This window comes from Malaclemys terrapin, chromosome 6 (assembly GCF_027887155.1).
Source record: "Malaclemys terrapin pileata isolate rMalTer1 chromosome 6, rMalTer1.hap1, whole genome shotgun sequence".
Taxonomy (NCBI): Eukaryota; Metazoa; Chordata; order Testudines; family Emydidae; genus Malaclemys; species Malaclemys terrapin.
In genome coordinates, this window is record NC_071510.1 from 105,894,565 (window position 1) to 105,916,919 (window position 22,355).

The 22,355-nt window shown below is 39.7% G+C and overlaps 2 protein-coding genes across 4 annotated transcripts in view; both read left to right on the forward strand.

Annotated features, from left to right (window-relative positions):
* The window catches only part of PRKAA1 (protein kinase AMP-activated catalytic subunit alpha 1), a 35,239-nt gene extending 21,864 nt beyond the window's left edge, over positions 1–13,375 (forward strand). The window contains exons 4-9 of the mRNA XM_054031815.1: positions 802–946; positions 2,828–2,915; positions 4,962–5,186; positions 7,140–7,626; positions 7,782–7,908; positions 9,873–13,375. Coding sequence (XP_053887790.1) covers positions 802–946; positions 2,828–2,915; positions 4,962–5,186; positions 7,140–7,626; positions 7,782–7,908; positions 9,873–10,117 — 1,317 coding nt within the window. The 3' untranslated portion in view covers positions 10,118–13,375. The remainder of the gene's footprint in view (positions 1–801; positions 947–2,827; positions 2,916–4,961; positions 5,187–7,139; positions 7,627–7,781; positions 7,909–9,872) is intronic.
* An 8,187-nt stretch (positions 13,376–21,562) lies between these two features.
* TTC33 (tetratricopeptide repeat domain 33) overlaps positions 21,563–22,355 on the forward strand; it is a 109,016-nt gene continuing 108,223 nt past the window's right edge. The window contains exons 1-2 of one of the 3 annotated variants that reach the window (XM_054031587.1): positions 21,612–21,627; positions 22,075–22,281. In XM_054031587.1, coding sequence (XP_053887562.1) covers positions 22,258–22,281 — 24 coding nt within the window. In that variant the 5' untranslated portion in view covers positions 21,612–21,627; positions 22,075–22,257. The other 2 variants (XM_054031588.1, XM_054031589.1) reach the window with 2 other exon arrangements.

Consider the following 22,355-nt stretch of genomic DNA (forward strand, 5'->3'; position numbering starts at 1 on the left):
TATCGCTTTTGCAAAAATGTTTCTCACTAGGTGAAGGCCTGTTCTTATCTAGTCTTGCAATTAGCAGTAGCGGGTCTCAAAGTATTCTATCCTTTTTCTAACTCTGTAAACTTTGCTCTGAAACTAACACTAATAAGTGGCGTATGCTAGTTTAAACTTACAGAATTTCATTCATAAATGTAGTTTTATCTTATTTGAAACTGCACTTGCCTCTTTAATTGAATAGTGATACTAAGTTTAATCAGTCAAAATTACTGCATCTGTGCAAAGCAGATTATAAATTTAGAAAGTTAAAAATGACTTTACATAAAGGTTTTGATCAAGTTGAATTCACAACTTTTGCTATTTGTTTCAACCTGATATATCAAATGCTTTTTCTCCATAAAGCAAAAATAGTGAATGTGAGAGTTCTAAAGATGTTAGTTCCTAATCAGGACATCTTTGACAGTCATGCTTCTGAAATTGACTGGAATAAGCAAGTTTTGACTGTGTAATTGACTCAGTGGATAACGTTCCTTAAAAGTGTTCTGTTTAAGGCCTTGTGGGCTAGAAAAATTCATTCTGGGTTCTACTACTGGCTCTGCCACTGAATCATTGTGTGGCATTGGCTAGTCAGTTCATCTTTCCATCTGTTACTTTATCTGTAAAGTGTCCAGACTTTAAAATACTTAAGTGTAACCTGTTGCATTCTTTATTTCATCCAAAGACACTTGCATGGAAATGTAATACTTATGTCTTGCAGATTCAAGAAAAATGTTGGACAGATAAGAGTATTTTAAATGGCTTCTTTTCCTTTCTTAGCTTGATGAGAAGGAGAGTAGACGTTTATTCCAGCAAATCCTTTCTGGTGTGGATTATTGTCACAGGCATATGGTTGTACATAGAGACTTGAAACCTGAAAATGTACTACTTGATGCACACATGAATGCCAAGATAGCTGATTTTGGTGAGCTTTTATTTTATTCTAAACTTGATAATTTTCATCAGATGCTATTTATTAATGCAGAAAATATTCAATTATTGGAATTCTGATACTTGGATACCATGGTGACGGGCACAGTACAAGAACCTAAGAAGTGTCCCAAAAAGAAATATGAGAACATTGCTTAGTGCAGAGTTCTCTTCTCCTTATAGACTATCTTTGAGCCAGACATTTTCTGTGACTGGATAGAAATTGATAGTCTGGCCTGGTCTGGTAGAACAAAAGTGTCACTAAGAAAGTATTAAATTATATTTAGCATTTAATGCATGCTACTCCATTTATTCCAAGATTGACTTTTGGCAAGTTCCTTATCTTCTATGTCTTTCTCCACTTGTAAAATCAGGACAACTATCCACCTTTTATTTTAATAACTCTAATGTCTTCTGATCCACAAGGACAGTTCAGCAAACTCGATAAGAACCACATCATTCTAGTGAAAGGCATTAATGATGGCATAGAACTTAGTACTATTATTCAGTACTACTTTCCATATCTAACTATAAATTTAACTTAAAATTAAAAAAGTAAAAAGCTCTACCCTGATGTTGACAGAGTATAAAACTGAAACTTAAGATGATGAAAGGTAAAAGAGGAATTAACTTCTTACTAATTCTTGCACTTGCTATATATTGTCTGCTTAGCCAAGAGAAGGAAGGTTATAGTTCTTTACTTTGTACAGACTTGCTATAAAAGAGCACAAAATACAACTACAGAAAGAAAATGGCAGCTAGTTTTCAGGACTGCCAGCATTAGGAAACCTTCTTGCCATATAAACATAGAAAGGTATCCATATTGCTACATAATCCTGATATTTCTCTTGTAGACATAGTGGATTATACCCGCCCTTGTAAAGCGCTTTGAGATCTCTGATGAAAGGTGCTATATAAATGCTAAGTATTCAATTATTTCAAAGGTATGGTGTTCAAATACATTGGGGGTTGGGAGTCCTGTTAATTATTTCTGTCAAAGGGGATTACTACGTTTATATGCAGAATGCTTTTAGATGAACGATTACTTGTTCTGTTACAGCAAAACAAAATGCAGTATTAACTGTTAAAATGGCTTTATTACCATGCATAAATTTTAGCAAAGCTGTTGAACTTATTTAACTAAACAAGAGTATTTATAAAGAAACCTGTTCAGTTTAATAAGTATGAAAACTAGTTGAGGCACTCTTCCCTATCACTTCAGATTCAAAAAAGGGAGTATTGCATTAATGCAGTAAACCATAGCCAGAACACTCAATCGTATCCAAGCTGTAGTCTGCAACTTCCCAGTGGATGTTAAGAGAGATTGCCTGTCTCCTGCTGTAGGTATAATCACTGTACTGTTCTGTAAAGAGCTGCTATTAAATCTTGTGTTCTGTCGAAGCTATTTCTTGGACTGTTCTGTGGTAGTCTTCCACTTCAAGCATTTGGAAGCAATCACAGTTAAGAATGCTTTCTCTTGTTGAAGTCCCACCTTACTGCAGTCCTGTGTTTCCCTTAGAACAACTCAGTCCTCCATTATGTCTCTGGACATTTCCAAAACAGACTTTTCTTGCTGTGTCTTGGAATGAATGTATTCTCTCAGGCATGCCTAGATCATGTGCATACATGTCTTTAGTTTTGCTCTTCAACATTAGTTCAGTAAAACTAATTTCTGATATACTGTATGCAGCATCTTACACTGCATTGTTCTGTTTCTGTACACATTTCAGTAATTCTAAACTGCTGTACTTTATAATTTAGAAAAAGTAAACTGTAACTTATTACTCCTATTAGCATTAATGGTTGGATTAAGATGCACATGCAGTGTGTAATCAGTTTGCTGAATATTTTAGGAGCTGCTTTTGTACACTTTCAGGTCTTTCAAATATGATGTCAGATGGAGAGTTTTTAAGAACAAGCTGTGGTTCTCCTAACTATGCTGCACCAGAAGTAATTTCAGGAAGGTAGTATCTCTTATATTCGTTAAATGTGTGCATGTAGTTGAAAAATACCTTGTTGTTTAATATTAAAGATAAGACAGTATTCTAGTACACAAGCTCAAAGTTGAAAAATGTTGACTTTCCCTCCCTTGCTAGTTTTTGAAGTTTACCTTTACATTGATTAGTGGCCTAGTCAGCTTTATTGGCCCCTTCAGTGTCACTGTACTGTATCAAGTAGTCCAAACTGCAGTGTGTTTATGCTGTACCCAAGTCAGTTTGGCAAAAATGCAGTTTTGTCAACTAGAAAATTCATGTACGGTGAATATCATAAACTGGTTCTATCACTTTCCAGAATTTCCAAAATGGTCTATTTAGTACAGTGTTTTGCCAAACAGTGGGTCCCAACCCACCAGGGGATCACAGGAAGGTCCCAGATGGGTCGCCATGTCCAATGTTGGATTAATCCATCACTGGGCCCTGACCTAGGCAAATGTTGTGGTTCAGAGGAGAGGACTGGGGGCGATGAACAGCGAGCTCTCCCCACACTCACCCTGCAGCAGCAGCAGCTCCTGTGCTGGAAGGCTGGGCCCATCTTTTTGCCCCGGTGCAGGGTCGCAGCACCATTCAGGTTTGGCCTGGCTTCCCCTTTGACATGGGGGGGAAGCTGGCCAAATATGTGTGGTTCTACAACTCCATGCACCATGTTGTAATGCCTGGAGGTAGGTGCAGTCTCATGTGATAGGAGCCGCCACTTCAGGATGAATGTGGAGCATGATCACTCCCCAACTTCACCAGGCCTCCTCTCCGCATTGGGCTGGGATTAAGGTTGCACTGCCAGGGCAGAGGGGATATATGTATCCTGGTGAGTCATAAAAAGAAGAAACCCAAATGCGGTCAGTGGGTTGCCTTATTAAAAAGTTTGGGAACCACTGGCCTAATGAATCATAGCACACACTTTGGAAGAAGTACTTTATTTTCTGAAAAACAGATAAGTTCCAGGCAGTAAAGTTGGGTATTAGTGCAAACTTTTACTGTGGCTTGTTAGGCCCAAATGTCACTTTCCCTATTTTAGCTCAATCCTGTAACTATTGAATCCTCCAACACAGTTAGTCAACAGTAGAGTGCAGTCAGATGTGTGACTTGCAGCTTGTGTAGGTATACCCATGCTAGCTTTAATCTAGCTAACTTGCTAAAAATCAGCAATGAAGACACAGCTGTGCTTGCTAGCAATGCAAATATGTACTCTGGGGACTATGCAAGCTTGAACAGTCCAAGCTGAAGCCCATGCCACTGCTGCATCTTCATTGCTATTTTTACAAGATAGCTAGATTAAAGCTAGCACAAGTATACAGTATCTACACAAGCCGCAAATTGTACCTCTGATTGCAGGATAAACATACTCTTAGTTTTCAGAGTAGCAGCCGTGTTAGTCTGTATCCGCAAAAAGAACAGGAGTACTTGTGGCACCTTAGAGAAGTGGGCTGTAGCCCATGAAAGCTTATGCTCTAATAAATTTGTTAGTCTCTAAGGTGCCACAAGTACTCCTGTTCTTTTTGCGCATACCCTTAGTGTCCTCTGTTCTGGGCAACCCACTAGCTACCACTCCACTGCAGTAATTACTATTGCTGAGTGTAATTCAGACATGTGATTTATTAGTAAATGGGACAAGGAAACATGGGAACTTAATTTCCCAGCGCCTCCCCCCCACCCCCCCCCGGATGATATTTGTGGTTTGGATATAATTTGCCAAATATATATTTCCGTTGATCTGCCTTGTCCCTGTAGTATGGTCTTCCCCTCAATTTAACACTATGGTAAATTACATAGATGGGTGATTCACACAAAGACCGAGCAGAATTCTTCTATACATTCATGTCCTACTTGTCTGGTGGAGTTCAGTTTCACAATCATGTGCATACTGTGCCTCCCCTGAACAGTGCTGGTAGGCCTCAATTTGTCTGTGTCCCTCTAACTACTACAACATATAACATCTTTTGCAAAAACATCTTTTGCGAAAAGATATATATTGTACTATGCTACTATAACTTATTAACAGATAACTTTTTCCAGATTATATGCAGGTCCAGAAGTAGATATTTGGAGCAGTGGGGTTATTCTCTATGCTCTGTTATGTGGAACCCTTCCATTTGATGATGATCACGTGCCAACGCTTTTTAAGAAGATATGTGATGGTATCTTTTATACCCCTCAATATCTGAATCCATCTGTGATTAGCCTTCTGAAACACATGCTGCAGGTGGATCCTATGAAGAGAGCAACAATCAGAGACATTAGGTAAAACACTAATTGATGTCTAATCACAGATGCCACAGTGATGGTCCCAATACAAATCAATAGAACTAAGAAATTATTCATAAAAATGCTTCTGCCATACAACCTAGTGTTACAAATACATAAGTATTTTGACTTTTGGAAATCTGACAACTCTGGTTCCAAATGGCAAAATCTGCTTATGACTAGAATTCTATCACTAGTACACTTTAAAAGGTGTTGGAGTTCAAGAAATTGGTGTGTCTGTATTGATCCTTGAGGGGAAAAAAGATCCTGCTAAAAATTGGGATCAGGGCAGAAAGACATAAAGATGTACCAATCCTAAAGAAAGATAGGTGTTAATGTGAGTGTGTAATATACTTTTCTTGCACCTTCCATCAGAAGATGTCAGTGCTTTATGAATGCTAGGCCTTATAATAATTGGGTAGGTGGGTGACATACTAATCCTATAGATTCTTTTAACGAGTAAGATACAGAGAAGCTAAGTGATGTGAAGAAGGTGTCTGGGGAAGACTGTGGCAGGGTAGGGTTAGATCTGATGCCTAAGCAAGTGCTTTAACCAGAAGACCATGCTTCCACTCCTTGTACAGGACAAATTGCAAAATAAATCTATTGGTTTCCTTGATTAAATGCCCTGTTATATTTTCATATTTTTAGATGAAGATTTTCATAAACTTGACTACAAATTGTCACTGTAAAATTCTTGTTTCATGACATATCACTGGACAGTTATGTAGCTAGTTCAATGCACTGAAGTGACAAATCTGTTCTTTATTGTATTTCCCGATGGATCAGAGAACTTTGAAAAATAAGGTTTCTACTGTATTTTAACTTTTACTGTGTTTTGAAATGTAAACGGTTAATCTTTGTTCTTGGATGCTGGTTAATACCAGACAGTACCAAAGGATTGCAACCTGACATTTTTCTTACCCTTTCCTTGGTAGCTCAATGTGCTAACTTTAGAGGCAGTGAGGGAAGGTGACTCTTGAATACAGATTAGAATGAACAATGACTAACAAAATGTCAAAATTCCAGTTTCGTTATATATATAAATCCCTGTCCTAATACCTATCAAGGAGGTTATTCTATATAACAAGACTAGGGACCTTTTCTTATGCACAAGTATTATGTGGCTGTTGGGATTGGAGCAGACTGAATTTTTTCGACTAATAGTAAATTTGCCAAAAAATGCATTTTTGAAGGCACCAGAACTATTCGTAAATTTGGGTCAAATTCAACAAATGCTTTTGGCAGAAAAACATTTTTTGAAAATCAGTGGTTTTTTAACCATTTCAAAGCAAAACATTTTGACTATTTCAGAATTTAGCTGGTCTTTTTTTAAAACTGAAAAAACAAAAAACCCAAAATTTGTTGTTTCAGGTCAAATAAACCTTTTTGAGGGGTTAAGCCTATGGATTGAAAAATCAATTATTGGTTCAGGTATAGTTGGGAAGAGAAGGGGACACCTAATGTATGATAACCAGCAACCAGTAGACATTGTTAGAATCAGGCTGAAAATTCCAAAAATAAGGAGTTTGGTTCAAGTAGAATAATATAGAGTTGAAATATTAAGGCCATGTCTATGCTAGGTGAAAAAGGTGGCCTATACAATGTAAAATCCTAGTGTAGACAAAGCAAATCGTAGTTCAGTGTTCCTAGTGTATGAACCTCTGCCCCTACGTCAAGTAAAACGTACTGGTGTGTACTAACACTTTTAAAAACACACACCTTTTTCTGGTCTTGACCTGACCTAAAACAAAATAGAGCTTTCAGGTTTACTAGTAATGGTACATAATGAGTTATCCTGACATCAACAATTTTTCCTTTTTAGGAACACTAAAATGCTTTACTAAAACTAATAATTAATGAAAGTTTGTTTTTAATTATTTGGTTTTCCTTAAAAGTTTACATAAAATCTGTGTGGCTGAATTCAATACTACTTATTTGTATATCCAGGGAACATGAGTGGTTCAAGCAGGACCTTCCCAAGTATCTCTTTCCTGAAGACCCATCATATAGCTCAAACATGATTGATGATGAAGCCTTAAGAGAAGTATGTGAGAAGTTTGAATGCACAGAAGAGGAGGTGCTAAGCTGTTTATATAACCGAAATCATCAAGACCCCTTAGCAGTTGCCTATCACCTCATTATAGATAACAGAAGAATAATGAATGAGGCCAAAGACTTCTATTTGGCAACAAGCCCACCAGATTCTTTTCTTGATGATCACAATTTGTCTCGCCCTCATCCTGAAAGAGTGCCATTTTTAGTAGCTGAAGCACCGCGGCCACGCCACACACTTGATGAGCTCAACCCGCAAAAGTCAAAACACCAAGGTGTAAGAAGAGCTAAGTGGCATTTAGGAATTCGGAGTCAGAGTCGACCAAATGACATCATGGCAGAAGTTTGTAGAGCAATCAAACAATTGGATTACGAATGGAAGGTGAGGGCACAAAAGGCTTTCTGACATATGGTTATGTTTTGCTTAAAACACTAAATTGATACCTTACTTTAGGGGGTTTGTTTTTGTATACATTTGTCACTCACTCTTTAAAAATTATAATAGAAATTAACTATTTCATCTGTATCCTTTACCAGGTTGTAAATCCATACTACTTGCGTGTTCGAAGGAAGAATCCAGTGACTAGTATTTATTCTAAAATGAGTTTACAGTTATACCAGGTGGACAGTAGGACATACTTACTGGATTTCCGTAGCATTGATGGTATGTGAAGGAGAATAAATACCTAACTATTGGAATAATGTAATTATAAACAATTGAAGAAACTGTAGTGGTGTAATTTGGACTTTCATACTTAAATATCCGTTAGAAATGTGGTTTGGAGGGCCATAAGGACCTGGGGCCTTGTCTTCACTGAGGAAAAAACAGTGTGGGTGGGCTTAATTTGTTACCTAAGTTTGAGGTAAAATCTTGGCAAAGACAAGGCTGTTGTAGTTTTCACATGAGTTGGCAGGTCAAGATCAAGACAATGGGGCTGACTAGTCTTTACCTGGATCTGTTAACTACAGACCGCTTTGTCTCCACTAGGATTTTACTTCAGGTTAACACGTTACTTCCTAGCGAAGATAGCCTGACAAAACTAAGAATGCAAAGTTGTCCCATACTCTGCCACATCATGTATCAGATGTATGATGCATCTCTGTCTGCTGTTACTAAAACTTCTGAAATAGTTAACAATAGACATATAGTATGTGCAGTGAATCTGTTTACAATAGATAAGGTCTTAAGCTAGACAAGTAAGACGAGACACTCGTGCAGCTTGTATGTGTAAAGTGAATGTGTTTGTGGTAAATATCTAGTTCTATGTTTGGGAGTTAAAGTAGGATAGAGGTAAAGTGGTCCATTTCTGAATTTGTTCCATATGGCTACATTAGTTATAATGATGGGTATTTGGGGACCACATAGGAAGCAAAACCCGAATATTATTCAGGATCATAGGACTGCTGAGAGGTAGAGGGAAGATGGTGCAGCAGACTGAAAAGTTTGAACTGGAGGAGGCTGTCTGGCTGAGCGACTGATACGTAGTTCAGCTTGAACTGCACTTGTGTATAGGATGGTACAGCAGGATATAAGGTTCATACAAGATGCATAGAAGAATATATGTTGTGTAAAGGCGGCTTATGCTGTAGAGTGACTGGGTATATAAGGAGGGCCCAGAAGAGAGGTTCTGCAAAACTTTGAAGGTAGACTTTGTCAAAGGGTGGTGTTGACCTGCAAGTACAGTAACCCTGCCATACTTTGATACTTTGGCTTTGTGAACTAATATACAGTGGTCTCGCTGTAAAATATTAGTTGAAACACACATACTGTTATAGTTGTAACTCTCAGAAAAACTTTGGTTTGGGGATTTGCTTCACAAAAAAGCTGCATTTCTAATCTACGGATACCCTAATGATCCCATATACACCTATGCAAATTGACTTTTATGTACTTGTAAAATTGATCTGTGGCTTGTAGACAAAGTAGTCTGACATTCCAAAAGTAATATACAGTTACTCTTCCAATTGCTTCAGTTCCATCCCTCCTCTTCCCCCCCACCCCCCCCAAATCCAGGGACAGAAGACTGCAGATGAAAATCTGACAGAATTGTTAATAAAAAATTGGGTTTTGGGGTGGGTGTGTCAGATCCAAGAGTAAATGGTTATTTACAATATTTATTATGGAATTCCAATCTCAACTTCATAAACTGGTCTGTCAAAAGCTGCAAAGTGAGGGACAAGTTCAATGGTGTGAAAATTTAAATATTTAAACTTATTTTTAAAAATTGTAGAAGTTCATGGTTTAGATAGACCATAACTCCCTGCAAACATATTTTGTAAACTAATTTGAGCAGATGATAGTTGAAGAATGGACTAGAGGGCTACTGCTGTTGTTTCTTCAGCTAATTTGATAATCTGTGCATAAATGTCTTTCAGACTAATTTGAATGTCAAACACCTGTTAACTCTGTGGAAAAAATACAGGGGTTTGCTGCATCTGCTGTACATATTTTGATTTGTAACACACATGCAAATACTGTGTAAATAAAAGTAGAAAACAAGATTACCTTTCAAAGACTCGGTATTAATTGGGGGCAGGGGAGAGAGAACCTCAAATTCTCAGTTTAGTGACTGTTTCATTTGCCATTGTAAAGTGTTTCATCTTTTTTTTTTTTCCCTCCCCCTCTAGATGAAATTATTGAAGCAAAATCTGGGACTACCACACCACAGAGATCAGGTTCTGTGAGCAGCTATAGATCTTGTCAGAAGGAGTCTGACGGTGATGCACAAGGAAAATCTGCAGATGTATCCCTTACCTCATCAGTGACGTCTTCACTTGACTCTTCTTCAGCTGACTTAACGCCAAGACCAGGGAGTCACACCATAGAATTTTTTGAGATGTGTGCAAATCTTATTAAAATACTTGCACAATAATTTTAAAGATTGGCTTATTTCTTTTATAGCAATAAGCATGCCTAAATCATAGTCAAATGCTTCCTATTATAATCAAGTTACAATTAACTAAGGCGCTGAAGATTAGCCACATAATGCAGTTTGCACAGGACTGAAACATGATTAAGAGCAGTTAGACCTCTACTACACTGAAGCTGAAGTGAGTTATGATTACATTGTCCACTATTCAATAGTATAATACAGGTACAATAAATTACAGGCCCTTTGGGCAGTTCTTAACATTTTACACCGAGTGCACATTAGGCTTCATAGAACATTACTGTTAACCATAAGGACTGTTTTATTTGTCTTTATGCTGGCAATAATTTTGTTGCAGTGTAGGTAAATGGTCACCTGCTAGCCCAGTGGCCTATGAAAGCGACTTGTTGGGCACAATCTGCAATTGTGTCCCAGTTTCAGTATACTATTCAGTTGTCTAACAGCAGGAACATGTTCAAGCTGCTGTGGTGTTCATCCCACTTATAATTGGCAGTAAATAGTCAAGCTCGTTTGGGTGAATATTTTAAAGCAAATCATAACTTACTACTTTTTTAATAACTTTGATAGATTTTGATTGTGTATATGTGGAGAGTTCAAACTGTCAGCATTTCTTACACATTTGAATACTAAGTGAGCACTGAAGATGAAATCCTGTGAGCTATATTAAGGTCAGTGAAACAATTGTGGTCCCATACCACAAGGTTTGAGAAGGCTCATGGAAAGGAGATTCTTCAGTCTCCTCTGCACTGTGGAACAGTATTCCACAAGAGGAAAGGCTTTCAGTGGGTTCATGAACTGTACAGATTCACTAGCCCATCTTAGAGTAATAGCAGTGGAGCAGCTCCTGGCATGCTGCTACAGGCTGAGGATTCTGTTCCTTAGCCCTGTGTGTGTGCTTTTCCAGAATCTTGCACTGAGTTTATTCTTAAATGATCAGTGTTCTTTATATCACATGCTGGGCCAGCTATAGGACTGTATAGAACTCATTTTGCAGTTGGAGCTATTTATCTAGATTAGGACGCCCAAATCATTTTTATAGCACATCTTGTTGTTTTTAATTAAATGATTCTAAAGTTAACAGTGCAATTGATCAGTCATATTTAAACTGAAATATACAACTGATCAATGCTTGTAAAAGCACATAAATTTGAGTGTTAGTATTCCAATGAACTTTTAACACTTGATCACAAATGTTGACATAATTGGCATGAATAGTTTAAGGCTTCTAAATTTGTCAGGCCTGTTTCAGTTTTTCAGAAAGAGAAATTTGATTTATTTGATTTTTTTTTAAATTAATAGAGAAATCATAGCATATGCACATAATGAAAACATTTTAAATGTTTCTTTATTTGTAGTTGGACATACTTTTGCTCCTTTAGTTATGATAAATACAAATTTAAAGCAATTTGTGTATGCCAGAAAATATGTTTAATCTTCCAGGTGAGTTGTATGTTAATTTCAAAATGCAGTCCGCTAGGTGTCTTCCCCTCCCACCCCCGTTTTTCTTTACAATACCATTTTATAATTGAGAGCACCCAAACATAGAGTGAAATCTTGACTACACTGAAGTTAATAGGAGTTTTGCCAGTGAGTTCAATTTGCCCAGGATTCACTCGCAGTGAACTGCTAAATACAGATGTAGTAAGAATAGTTTATCCTTGCATAGAGTAGTACAATAATCTGGGTTATCTGATTTAAGAAGTTCATCCATAAGTGTTTCTAATATGCACTGAGTTTGAAGAAACCTGCAGCTGCTTAAGCCCCAGGATTTGCTGTGTTTTAGCACTATGAATTTGGAAGTTGCATGGTCTATCCAGTAACTGGGTACAAGTTTCAACTTCAACTCTTGTCCCCCTGTCTTCAGAGAAGTGTCACACATGGTCCTTATAAAGCAGGATTACACTACTGTATTTCAAAACAGAAGGCTGTATTTTTGTTTAAAGATGATGCTTTGGGTTTATACTGCTGATGTAATTTAGATGTTAGCATGGGGGACCAATCACAAATTCTACTTTTAAAAATGTTAGTCTTGTCAGAATTAATTCTGATACAATTATTCAATAAGTTATTGTGATCCCTTTTAGCTATGCTGTTTTATTTTGAAATTGTTAAATATTGCACTTGTACAAATAGCATAACAAATGCACAGTTTTTAATGCAGTATTTCCTCATTTGGGAACACTTAAACTGTCTTTTTTGCATATGTAGCTGTTCCTAGTTTGCAAATACTTTGTAATCCTGAACACACATGTAAAATGTTAAAGTGCATATAGCTTTAAATTTTTTTATACTTTTCCAGCTCTTTTGTGCTTTAAGGCGACCATGTTTTTACTTTGTCTTGGTGTATGAAGTTTAACATATATTTCTGGCAGAATGCATAGTTTTAAATAAAGTAAATTTTATTGGTATGATAAGTCAGTTTTGATGGCCCAAGGCTTTCTTGTTGAATTGATTTTTTTAAATACGGGGCAGTGACAGAAGAATTGAGACTATTTAACCTATTTGATTCCAGATTAATTCATCTGTTTCATAACTTTACCTCTGACAGTTTAAACTACTTTCTTCATCAGACCTTCTTATTGCTCTTGCAATGAAGACAAAGCTGACTTTTTCTTAAAATGTTGCATTAGTATCTGGCAATAGGCTATCAAAACAAATTATTTCACTGCAAGACATAGTGGGGCTGTGTTTGGGGAGATCTTGCTCAACTACATCTTTAATAATTGCAAAGGGAATACTGAAAACTGCTTTTTAGATTCTTCCTCCCTCCTTCCCCTCCCCCCCCCCCCCCCCAAAGCTTGCTATACATGGAGAGGACCCTCAAATATTCTTGCTTTTTTTTATTGTAATTGTTCATAAGATGTGGATAAATCTTTGTCCACGTGTAATGTAACTTACACTGGTAAGGTGGTAAAAGTCCATCTTTGTGGTGCAATATTTCAGAGACCATTTTCCATATATGTCTTGAAATTGAAATAAAATATTTACTGTCAGTTGATTACCATTGTATGTTGTAAGAAATGGACACTTTTTTTCTTACAAACAAGATGTGCCTACTTCCTATTGCAATTTTTGGCAATACTGAATGAAAAATGCTTGTTATAGCTGTATGACTTTTTACCTTTCAAGGATGTGAAATTGTATGTTAGTCAATATAAAATACTCAACTATCTCTTGTTTGAAAATTGTGTGCATGCTACTTTGTCTTTTGGTATCCATACATAAAATTTTGTATACTAATTTAAAGTGGATGCTACATTTATTTCAAATCCAGAAAACTGTCAAAAGTATAGATTAAACTAATGGAACAGCAATAACTGTGACCACTGAATGAATTCCATCTTTCATTTCCGTAGCATGCTCACTATTGATGCTACTATCTTCTACAAGACACTTATCAATAACCATGCTTTATGGCTGCCACTAACTACACTAGCTCAGCAGTTTAATCTGCTTTACACCCCACAAATCAACACCACAAAACTTGACTTCAGATGAAAGATTAGTGCTGAATGTTCAGACTGGAAATAAGGCATACATTTTTAATGGTGAGAGTAATTAACCATTGGAACAATTTACCAACGGTTGTGGAGAAGTCGACATCACTAACAATTTTTAAATCAAGATGGGATGCTTTTCTAAAATATACACTAAGTATTATTTTGGGGAAGTTCTATGGCCTGTGTTATACAGGTGGTCAGACTAGATCATAATGGGTCCCTTCTGGTCTTTGCATCTATGGGAGAATAAAAAGGCTGAGGTTTGGTGGTTCTGTCAAATGCATCTGCATTGAAGTGGTTAATGTTGACAGACAAATGATTATACCTTTGCTACTTCAGTATTTATTTTATTTACAGACTAAAATAGCAATGCATTCTTTAATGGAGAGGGCTGGTTATGTAACCAGGCTGAGCATCTAGTCTCTGAAATTGGGGCCTTTTTCAACCCTGCCTCACAACCTGAATTCTATCCGTTGGAACTGACAGTGGTCACCTGGAGTGGATCAGTAAGGGTGGTGGCATAAGTAAGTACGAAGGATTATCAAAAGACACCATTATTTGTGTTTTCAGATTTGAATCGTAGCACTTAAGTGAATGCAGTTGGAATACATACAGGTAAGTATAAATACTTAAGACTAGAAGAGACCATTGTGATCATCTAGTCTTTCCTCCCTCTGAGGGAAATAAACACATTATGCAGCTAGAGACACTGAACCATATCAAATGTCTGTATTCCACAGGAATGAATAGATCACAATCCTGGAGCAGGAATAGCTTGACTGTTAAATTCTAGTATAAAATGGATAACTTGTTTTTAAAAAAATTGCAAAATAAGTGAGTATTTTTAAACTCACTATTCATGTCATAAGCGACAGAGTCCTGTGGTACCTTATAGACTAACAGACATATTGGAGCATAAGCTTTCGTGGGTGAATACCCACTTCGTCACCATTCACCCACGAAAGCTTATGCTCCAGTACGTCTCTTAGTCTATAAGGTGTTACAGGAGACACTGTTGCTTTTTACAGATCCAGACTAACACAGCTACCCCTCTGATACGGGATTCCTGGCTTTCACCTAGGCGGCCTGGGTTTGACTCCCAGTGTGGGAGCGATGCAGAGCTTTGGGGGAGGGATAGCTCAGTGGTTTGAGCATTGGCCTACTAAACCCAGGGTTTTGAGTTCAATCCTTGAGGGACCATTTAGGGATCTGGGGCAAAAAATCTGGGGATTGGTCCTGCTTTGAGCAGGGGGGTGGACTAGATGACCTCCTGAGATCCCTTCCAATCCTGATGTTTTATGATTCTATGTCATAGTAACAAATGACCTTTTTAAAAAACTGAAATGTTGGCACATATTACAGATTTCTATTGTCCTCCAGGGGTTTAAAGGTAATTCACTTAATATTACTTAAATTAGGTGTAGCTGTATTGAATGGTGGAAGGATTTGTTGGAAGAGTTGTCACTGTGTTATGAGGAGAGGTGCATGTGTACGTTGAGGGAACAAGTGTGCTTCCTTTCAGTGCTGAATGGAGTAGGCCATCAGTGCACAAGTATAATTCTTGTCATGGGGATTGTTGGCAGTATGGTAGCATACATGACTGGACTCGGGTGTAGTGAAGGGGTAAGAGCAGGCAATGTCTTTAAGGGCTCCTTAGGGCAAGGATGAAAGGGGGGTGCCAATGCAAGTCTGGGGTGGCTTGTGTGGAGTTGGCTCAGTATTTTTATAGGCTAGTTGTATGTAGCTCCTGTTTGATCCACCTGACTTAAACCAATGTTTTGCCTTGACAAAGAGAGCTTGGACTTTGTTTTTTAGTGCTCATGTGGTCTGTACCCCATGTGTTCTATAGCACCTGTGATGGTAGCGCACTAGTGTGTTTTGGCATGTTGGAGCACTGTTTGACGAGAACAGAGCTAAGGTACACACCACCCTTGCAATACAAACTTTAACTGTTTCCTGGTTTTTCAGAGGTTTGAGTGTAGCTGAACTGTATGTTCTAGAAGGTACAAGGCAGCACTGGGCAAAAAAATCTCAGCATTCCCATGCTTTACAGCCCAGTTCTCCCCTCTCTACTGCCTCTGGTTCCTTGGTAATGATAAAACTGGCCACAGCAGGCCAATTAAATGACAGTCCCTTCACTGCTCCTAATCATCTCCTCTCCCATTTCTCTGCTTGTCAAGCCCAGCCATCCTCCACATAGAGGGGTGGGTGTCGGTGAGGGCCCTACAGGTCCATCTAAGCAAAGAATGCAGGGACAGATATGGAGGCATGTTTTGAAGGAGAGGACAACTGGAGTGATGTGCATGTAATGGTCTTGGGAGATACAGCTGAAGCTCCCCTGCAGAGCTGTGACCCCCTCTATTTCTTCCCTGCACTCCCCTACGCTTCTCTGTGAGGAATTTGGTGATATTTGTGTAGGACCAGGACACACATGCATACTTTCCTTCCCCTGGAAGTCTGTCACTGGAGAGAAAAGTGCGCAACTTTCCTCCCCTTCTGATTCTCCTGTCAGTAATTGAGCTCCCTCAGATGGGGGGAGGGATAGCTCAGTGGTTTGAACATTGGCCTGCTAAACCCAGGGTTATGAGTTCAGTTCTTGAGGGGGCCACCTAGGGATCTGGGGCAAAATCAGTACTTAATCCTGCTAGTGAAGGCAGGGGGCTGGACTCGACTCAATGACCTTTCAAGGTCCCTTCCAGTTCTAGGAGATAGGTTATCTCCATATATTATTATAGATCAAAGGTGTCAGATCTATTATTTGTCAGGGTCATAAAACCACTTACACTTTTTGGAAATCCAGTTCTTTGTCAAAGCACTAATCCATCAAACTGGGTTTTCAAGAGCTGTGTGGATGCTCTCTTGCACTAAGGGTTGCAACGCAGCTGTTTTGAAGCACGGCCCAAGAAGGTGAGGGTTGGAAGTGGGGCACAGTCTGCAAATGGCACCACTGTGCCAACCCCTCACTCCCTAATTCTGCACCAAAAATGTTAGTCTCCTTAATGTGAGCTGCTTATATCAGGAACTCTTGACAAAATGACTCAGCAACTTGCTTTCCCTTGATCACACTCAGTTCATTTGTTTTGGAAATTAATGAGGTGTATGAGTCATGATTACATTATCCTAATTTCAAAAGAGAATCTTTCATTCTTCCCTCTTTAATGCTAATTTCCTTAATACTACTACTCAAATAAAATCAGAGAGGGCATCTGGATTTTAGAGTACTTTAAAACTTCAGGCCTTAAACCAGAAACTTGGCTCTCAGAACAAAACTTGCAAAAGGAACTCCTGCCCAATACAGATTGAGAACAAATCTGCATAACAGATTCTCTGAAGGCTGCCAAGGGAGGGTTCAAACTCACAGTTCATGGGTGCAATGTTCAGCTTAAATGCAATGACTATAGTTACCTTAGGCTACACACAACCTGAGATACCACACTGCTAAAGTTAGAGCATTTCCAGGCAGAATTGCACCAGAGACTGAAGTGTGCTGCATCAGTTTAGCTCAGGCTGGCCTGGAGTTACAAATTTGACCCTCAATAACAGCTGAAATGCTGTTTTCCAAAAATGGCAATGGATGCAGGGCCATAGTTGAGATAAATCCAAAGCAGGTAAAACTGGTTTGGGGAGGATTAGACCACTAGGTTGAGTTCCAGTTCTGTGCAGTGCAAAAAAAAAAAAAAGACAAAACCACCAGGTGATTTTTGGAAATGTATGGTTTGTGGTGGTGGTGTTTTTTTAAGGGAGCTGTATCTAAGGAACCTCTTGGTCAACTTTCTTGATTCTAAATTTGCACCATTAATCCTACCCAATACCACAATGATCACCTCATTTTCTAGACCATTTCTCATGTTTCTTTGCCTCTTTTTTGTGGGGAAAAGTGACCAAAGGCCTCCACTTCACTGGTTCTCATGGTCCTGGCCATGTGCTGGTCCAGCTGGTGCTGGTCCCTGCTGGGGAAGGGAGAAGAGAGTTCTTAATTCCAGCAGAGTAGTTGCTTTGTACTATACTGTGGAGGAACCAGCTGAGTGTGAATACTGACTGCTGTTGGAGTGAAATATTTCTGCCAAGCATGTAGTCTCCTGGATAACAATGTTCAGAACTTTAACTCACTGCTCATATCATTGAGAGACAAGTGGGTGTGGTAATATCTTTTATTGGGCCAACTTCTGTTGGTGAGAGGGACAAGCTTTTGAGCTTACACAGAGCTCTTCTTTGGGTCTGGGAAATGTCATGTCATATTGGCTGATGGCTTAGACAGGGTTAATTGGTCAGGTAGAAAACTTGTCACTTCAATTGGTGCAGAAAAAGCTGATGAGGTACTGGAAAGATTTCACAAAAATAGGTGTAGCCTACCTGAGTCAAGAGGATGTGAATCCTGCTAGAACACCATGATTTAACTTGAGCAACAGTCCCTAAAAAATTAACAGTGAAATTGAAAGATTGTTAGTCACTCTTGGATCTTTTCATGTGCTGTGGACCACTTCTTAAGACTGAGGCCCCCTCCAGGGCCATCTCCCTGGAACCTGATCCCTGAAGTGTGTATATATAGTTTAGTACATCCCTTCTATTTGTAACTAGATTAGTATAATATTTCTGATCCATGTGTACAGTTTCCATTGCTCTAATCTTTCCATGATGTCACTTTATAATTTGGTTCTTTCCTATATATTCACTCTGTTCTGATGTAGTCCTCTTCAAATTTGATCACAGTTGAATTTACACCAAGGAGAAAAACAAGATGAAGGACACAAGCAGTAATACAGGGTACACAGAAGTGTATTGTGCTAAATCAATCTCTAGAAACCCCCAAAAATCCTGTATAGGGCTACAAGTACTTATTCAGTGACAGATACTTTACTGTTGTGACAGAAGCAGCTTCACTGACAATACAGAAGGGCTTGGCAAACCACCACTGGGTCACAGACTGCAGTTTGAACAAGAATCATAAGATTTTGTAGTGTAGAGAACTACCTTTAGAAGGACCTACTTTCATTATCTCTGCATCAGGCACTGCCAAGAGGTAGATGAGACAATTTTAGTGAGGCATTTAACCATGTGTAATGAACTACAGTAGCACTTTATAATTAAATGCATTGCAAAAGAAGAAAAATAGGAAGCATATTTCTTAGAAGGCTACATAATCAAGAGTAACATTAGCTGACTATCTTTCTGTAAAAAGTTGTAAAGTTATACAGTGACCATATCAAACTATCAACAAACCTTATCAAGAGGAATTTTCAAATAGTAGTGGTCTTGTAGCATTAGAGTTTAACACTAATATTTTACCAGATTGACACTCTTGTGGTTGGTATCAATAAGTAACAGAACTGCTAGGAAACAGTCCAGCTAAGGATGCTTGACCTAGAAGTTGTAATATTTGATTTAAATGGTGTTTATCATTGTCAAGAGACTGGAAGATATAAATGTAATATTTTATTTCCCTTTTCATGCCATGGAATGTCCAGACATTTTACAAGCAGTCAGAAATCTATGGTACCCAGTTGCAGAAGTATGAATTACAGGATCAAGCTGTAGTTAATTCCACACTCCTAGAGGTAGGCCTACACCTAACCCCTGTGGTTTGAACTTTTCAAATCCTTCACCTTTTATTTTTTTTTAACTAATTAAAAACTAATCCAACTACACCCAATCTTTACATTAAGGTCTTTATTCTAAATCAGATAAACTACTTTTCCATTAATAAAGGGAATTTTATCTATTTTTCAACCATTTCTGATTTCTGTGCTCTAGATTTAACCACTTTCTATACCAAATGAGTGAAGACAAATCTCAGGGGTGTGGCTTTATTTACATAGAGCTTACTGTTTCCCAATGGACATACTTCTTACTGATTGGCGATTGTACATTGCAAGTAGTTCAGGGGCTATCTGGACATCTACCTTGGCAAGTACAGCTGTTGCCACAATACATTTTATCCTGACCAACCCCCCCCCCCCCCCCCCATATGTGATTTTCTTGCTGCACTTTTACCAATGCATTCCTACATGTCTAAATCTACAATTGCAGGAAAATGAATTCCCTATATTTGCAAAATGTTTTTTTTAAAGCCATATATTCTGCCAAAGCTGCTGCACAGCTTCTGTGCTTCTCTGGAAATATTTAGGCTGTATCTGAAGGAATGTTTCTTTTAGTTTCTAGGAGTGTTTGAGTTGGTTACTGTTTTTCTAGCTCTTTGAGGGGTCAGGGACTGTTGCTATATGGATATGTGCTAGTAAAATAGGAAGCTATTTTCAAAGACAAGGCAATTGAAATATGTGGTAGGATCACACACTAAGGCCTGATCTATGCTGGAGTTAAGTCGGCGTAAGGCAGCTTACGTCAACCTAACTCCGTAAGCTTCTATATTAAAATGTAGCTTCCACCAACATAAGTTGCCCACTACACCAACTTAACTCCACCTCGGAGAGGTCTAGCACTAAATCAATGTAGTTAAGCAATGCAGTGTATACATTGACACTGCATTGACCTATGTTGACTATTGCTGCCTTTCAGAAACCCTCCCCCAGTACCCCCCACGGGCAGTTAAATCAGTGCAAGCCCTCCTGGTGAGGATGCACACTGCTGACACGAAGCATATAGTGGGTTTATAAAACTAATTCAATTACTGTGCTGGCTGTATGTTACCATAATTTAAGTCAACTTAATTTTGTAATGTAGATGTGTCCTAAGACTATAGGATACCTGAGGCAGGAAGTATTTACAATTTGAGGCACTGTTGAATTCAATGTACCTACTTTATGCAGGAACATAAAAAGAGAAGTCAATTGATAAAGCCTAACAGTTGAAAGAGAATTACTGAATGGTGTCAGTCCTACTACTCCCACTATAATTAAGAACATAAGAATGGCCACACTGGGTCAGACTATCTAGCCCTGTATCCTATTTTCTGACAGTGGCCAATGCCAGGTGCCCCAGCAGGAATGAACAGAACAGGCAATCAGCAAGTGATCTATCCCATTCCTAGCTTCTGGCAATTCCTGGAAAGCAGTTTACAGTTAAATCTACTGAGAAAATTGGGAAGCTTGAATGTAATTACTTTTGCTCTCATCCTCCACCCTGAGCTGCAGAGAGTGCCTGGGACCTACACAAACCTTCATTAAAGTAAATGGGGGCAACTTTGACATGCATATAGGAAGCATAGTGCTGAGGGTCACTGGGTAGCTGAAGCACCCTTAGTCCTTGAATAAAATTAACACTGTGAGAAAATCAATAAGCACTGTGCAAAAAGAGCGACTATTCTAATGACAGTACTTTGGTAAGACTAACGTGTAGTTCCTGTCCAATCTATTCCACAGCTTGCAATTGTTTGGGGCAAGTTTTTTGGAAAACAACAGCTCGGGCGTTCCTGTGTTTTCCGTTTGCGCCCTGATCCCCATGCAGGTGCGGTGCATGATTATTAAATTAAGCCTGGTGCTTGGCAGTGGTTCAGAAGAAGCGAGGGGCAAAGGGAAGGTGGGATCTTCTGGGGCAGGACCTTGTTAGGTCAGTGGCCTGTTCGGTGCTTTGAACCTAGCTCTCACAGTGCAATTACCGCCCAGGGTAAGCGCCTCCCTTGAAGGCAGCTGTCAGCGATTGGCTCCCGCGTGAGTGGGACTGGACGTGAGGGGAAATGGAGCATGCAAAGGCCACGTGCTCTGTCGGTGGCCACGAGCCCCCACCCTGCACGAGGCCATTGCCTAGGGAAGGGCGGCTCCCAGCCTGTCAGCACCTTACCGCGGCGTTCCCAATTCTCTCCGGCGCGAGACGGGGCGCGGCGGTTCCCCTCATGCCCCAGCCCTGGAGAGAGCGGGCGCACGGCCTGCTGGGAGTTGTAGTCTGTGGGCGGGGCCAAGTCGCCCTTCCCTCTTTTCTCCGCGGCTGGGTGAACCGGCGGACAGGCCGGAAAGAACAACTTCCGCTTCCGGGCTGGGCGGGTTCAAAGGTTGTGCGTTTCGAGGTGGCGGAAGAGCAGGAGTTGGAGAGGGGGGCCAGGTAACGGCCTCCTTCCGCGGAGCCCCCCGCCCTGGTCCGCTCTGCTATCCCCTTCGGGCCCGCTTCCCCAGCGGGTGGGCTCCGGGGCTGCGTCCCGCGCTGCGGCTGTTCGTGGTGCCTGTGGCTGCTGCTGTGAGCTAAACTAACCCGCTGGTTTGGGGTCGGTCAATCTTAAGTAAAGCGCCTCCGCCCCCTCCGAGGCTGGTGGAGGCCCCGGAGATTGAACCAGGGATCTCCCGAGCCTGTAGCTGTGAGTCAGGACAGCTCCTCCTCGTGTGGAATAGATCAGGCACCGAGGGGACGCGTAACGTACTGAACAGCAAGTTATACAATCTCCGATCCCTTGCTTTCTCCCCCGCCCCCGCTCTCTGCTGTGCTGTTATACGTGCTGTTGATTTAGCTTTATAGCAAAGTATAAACAAATCATCTGCGTTTCCTTGGCTCTAGTGGGCTTTGCCAAAAATAAATGTTAAACCATCATCTTTTGGACGTTCTTCCTCCCACAACTGCACCAACATCCCCGCCATGCTGCTGTTCCTTGCTGAATGGGAAGAAACCTTCAGCCTGCCCCAGTGGTCAAAAAATTAAGGCCCCTCACAGAGAACACCTTGCTGATAGAGTGGTAGCAGTATGCAGAGAGAAAAGTGCTGCCAAGTAAGTAGTTCCCCAGATATTTAGGGCTTTATAGATTTAGACCACTATCCCAAATTCCATTCACATTCCAAAAC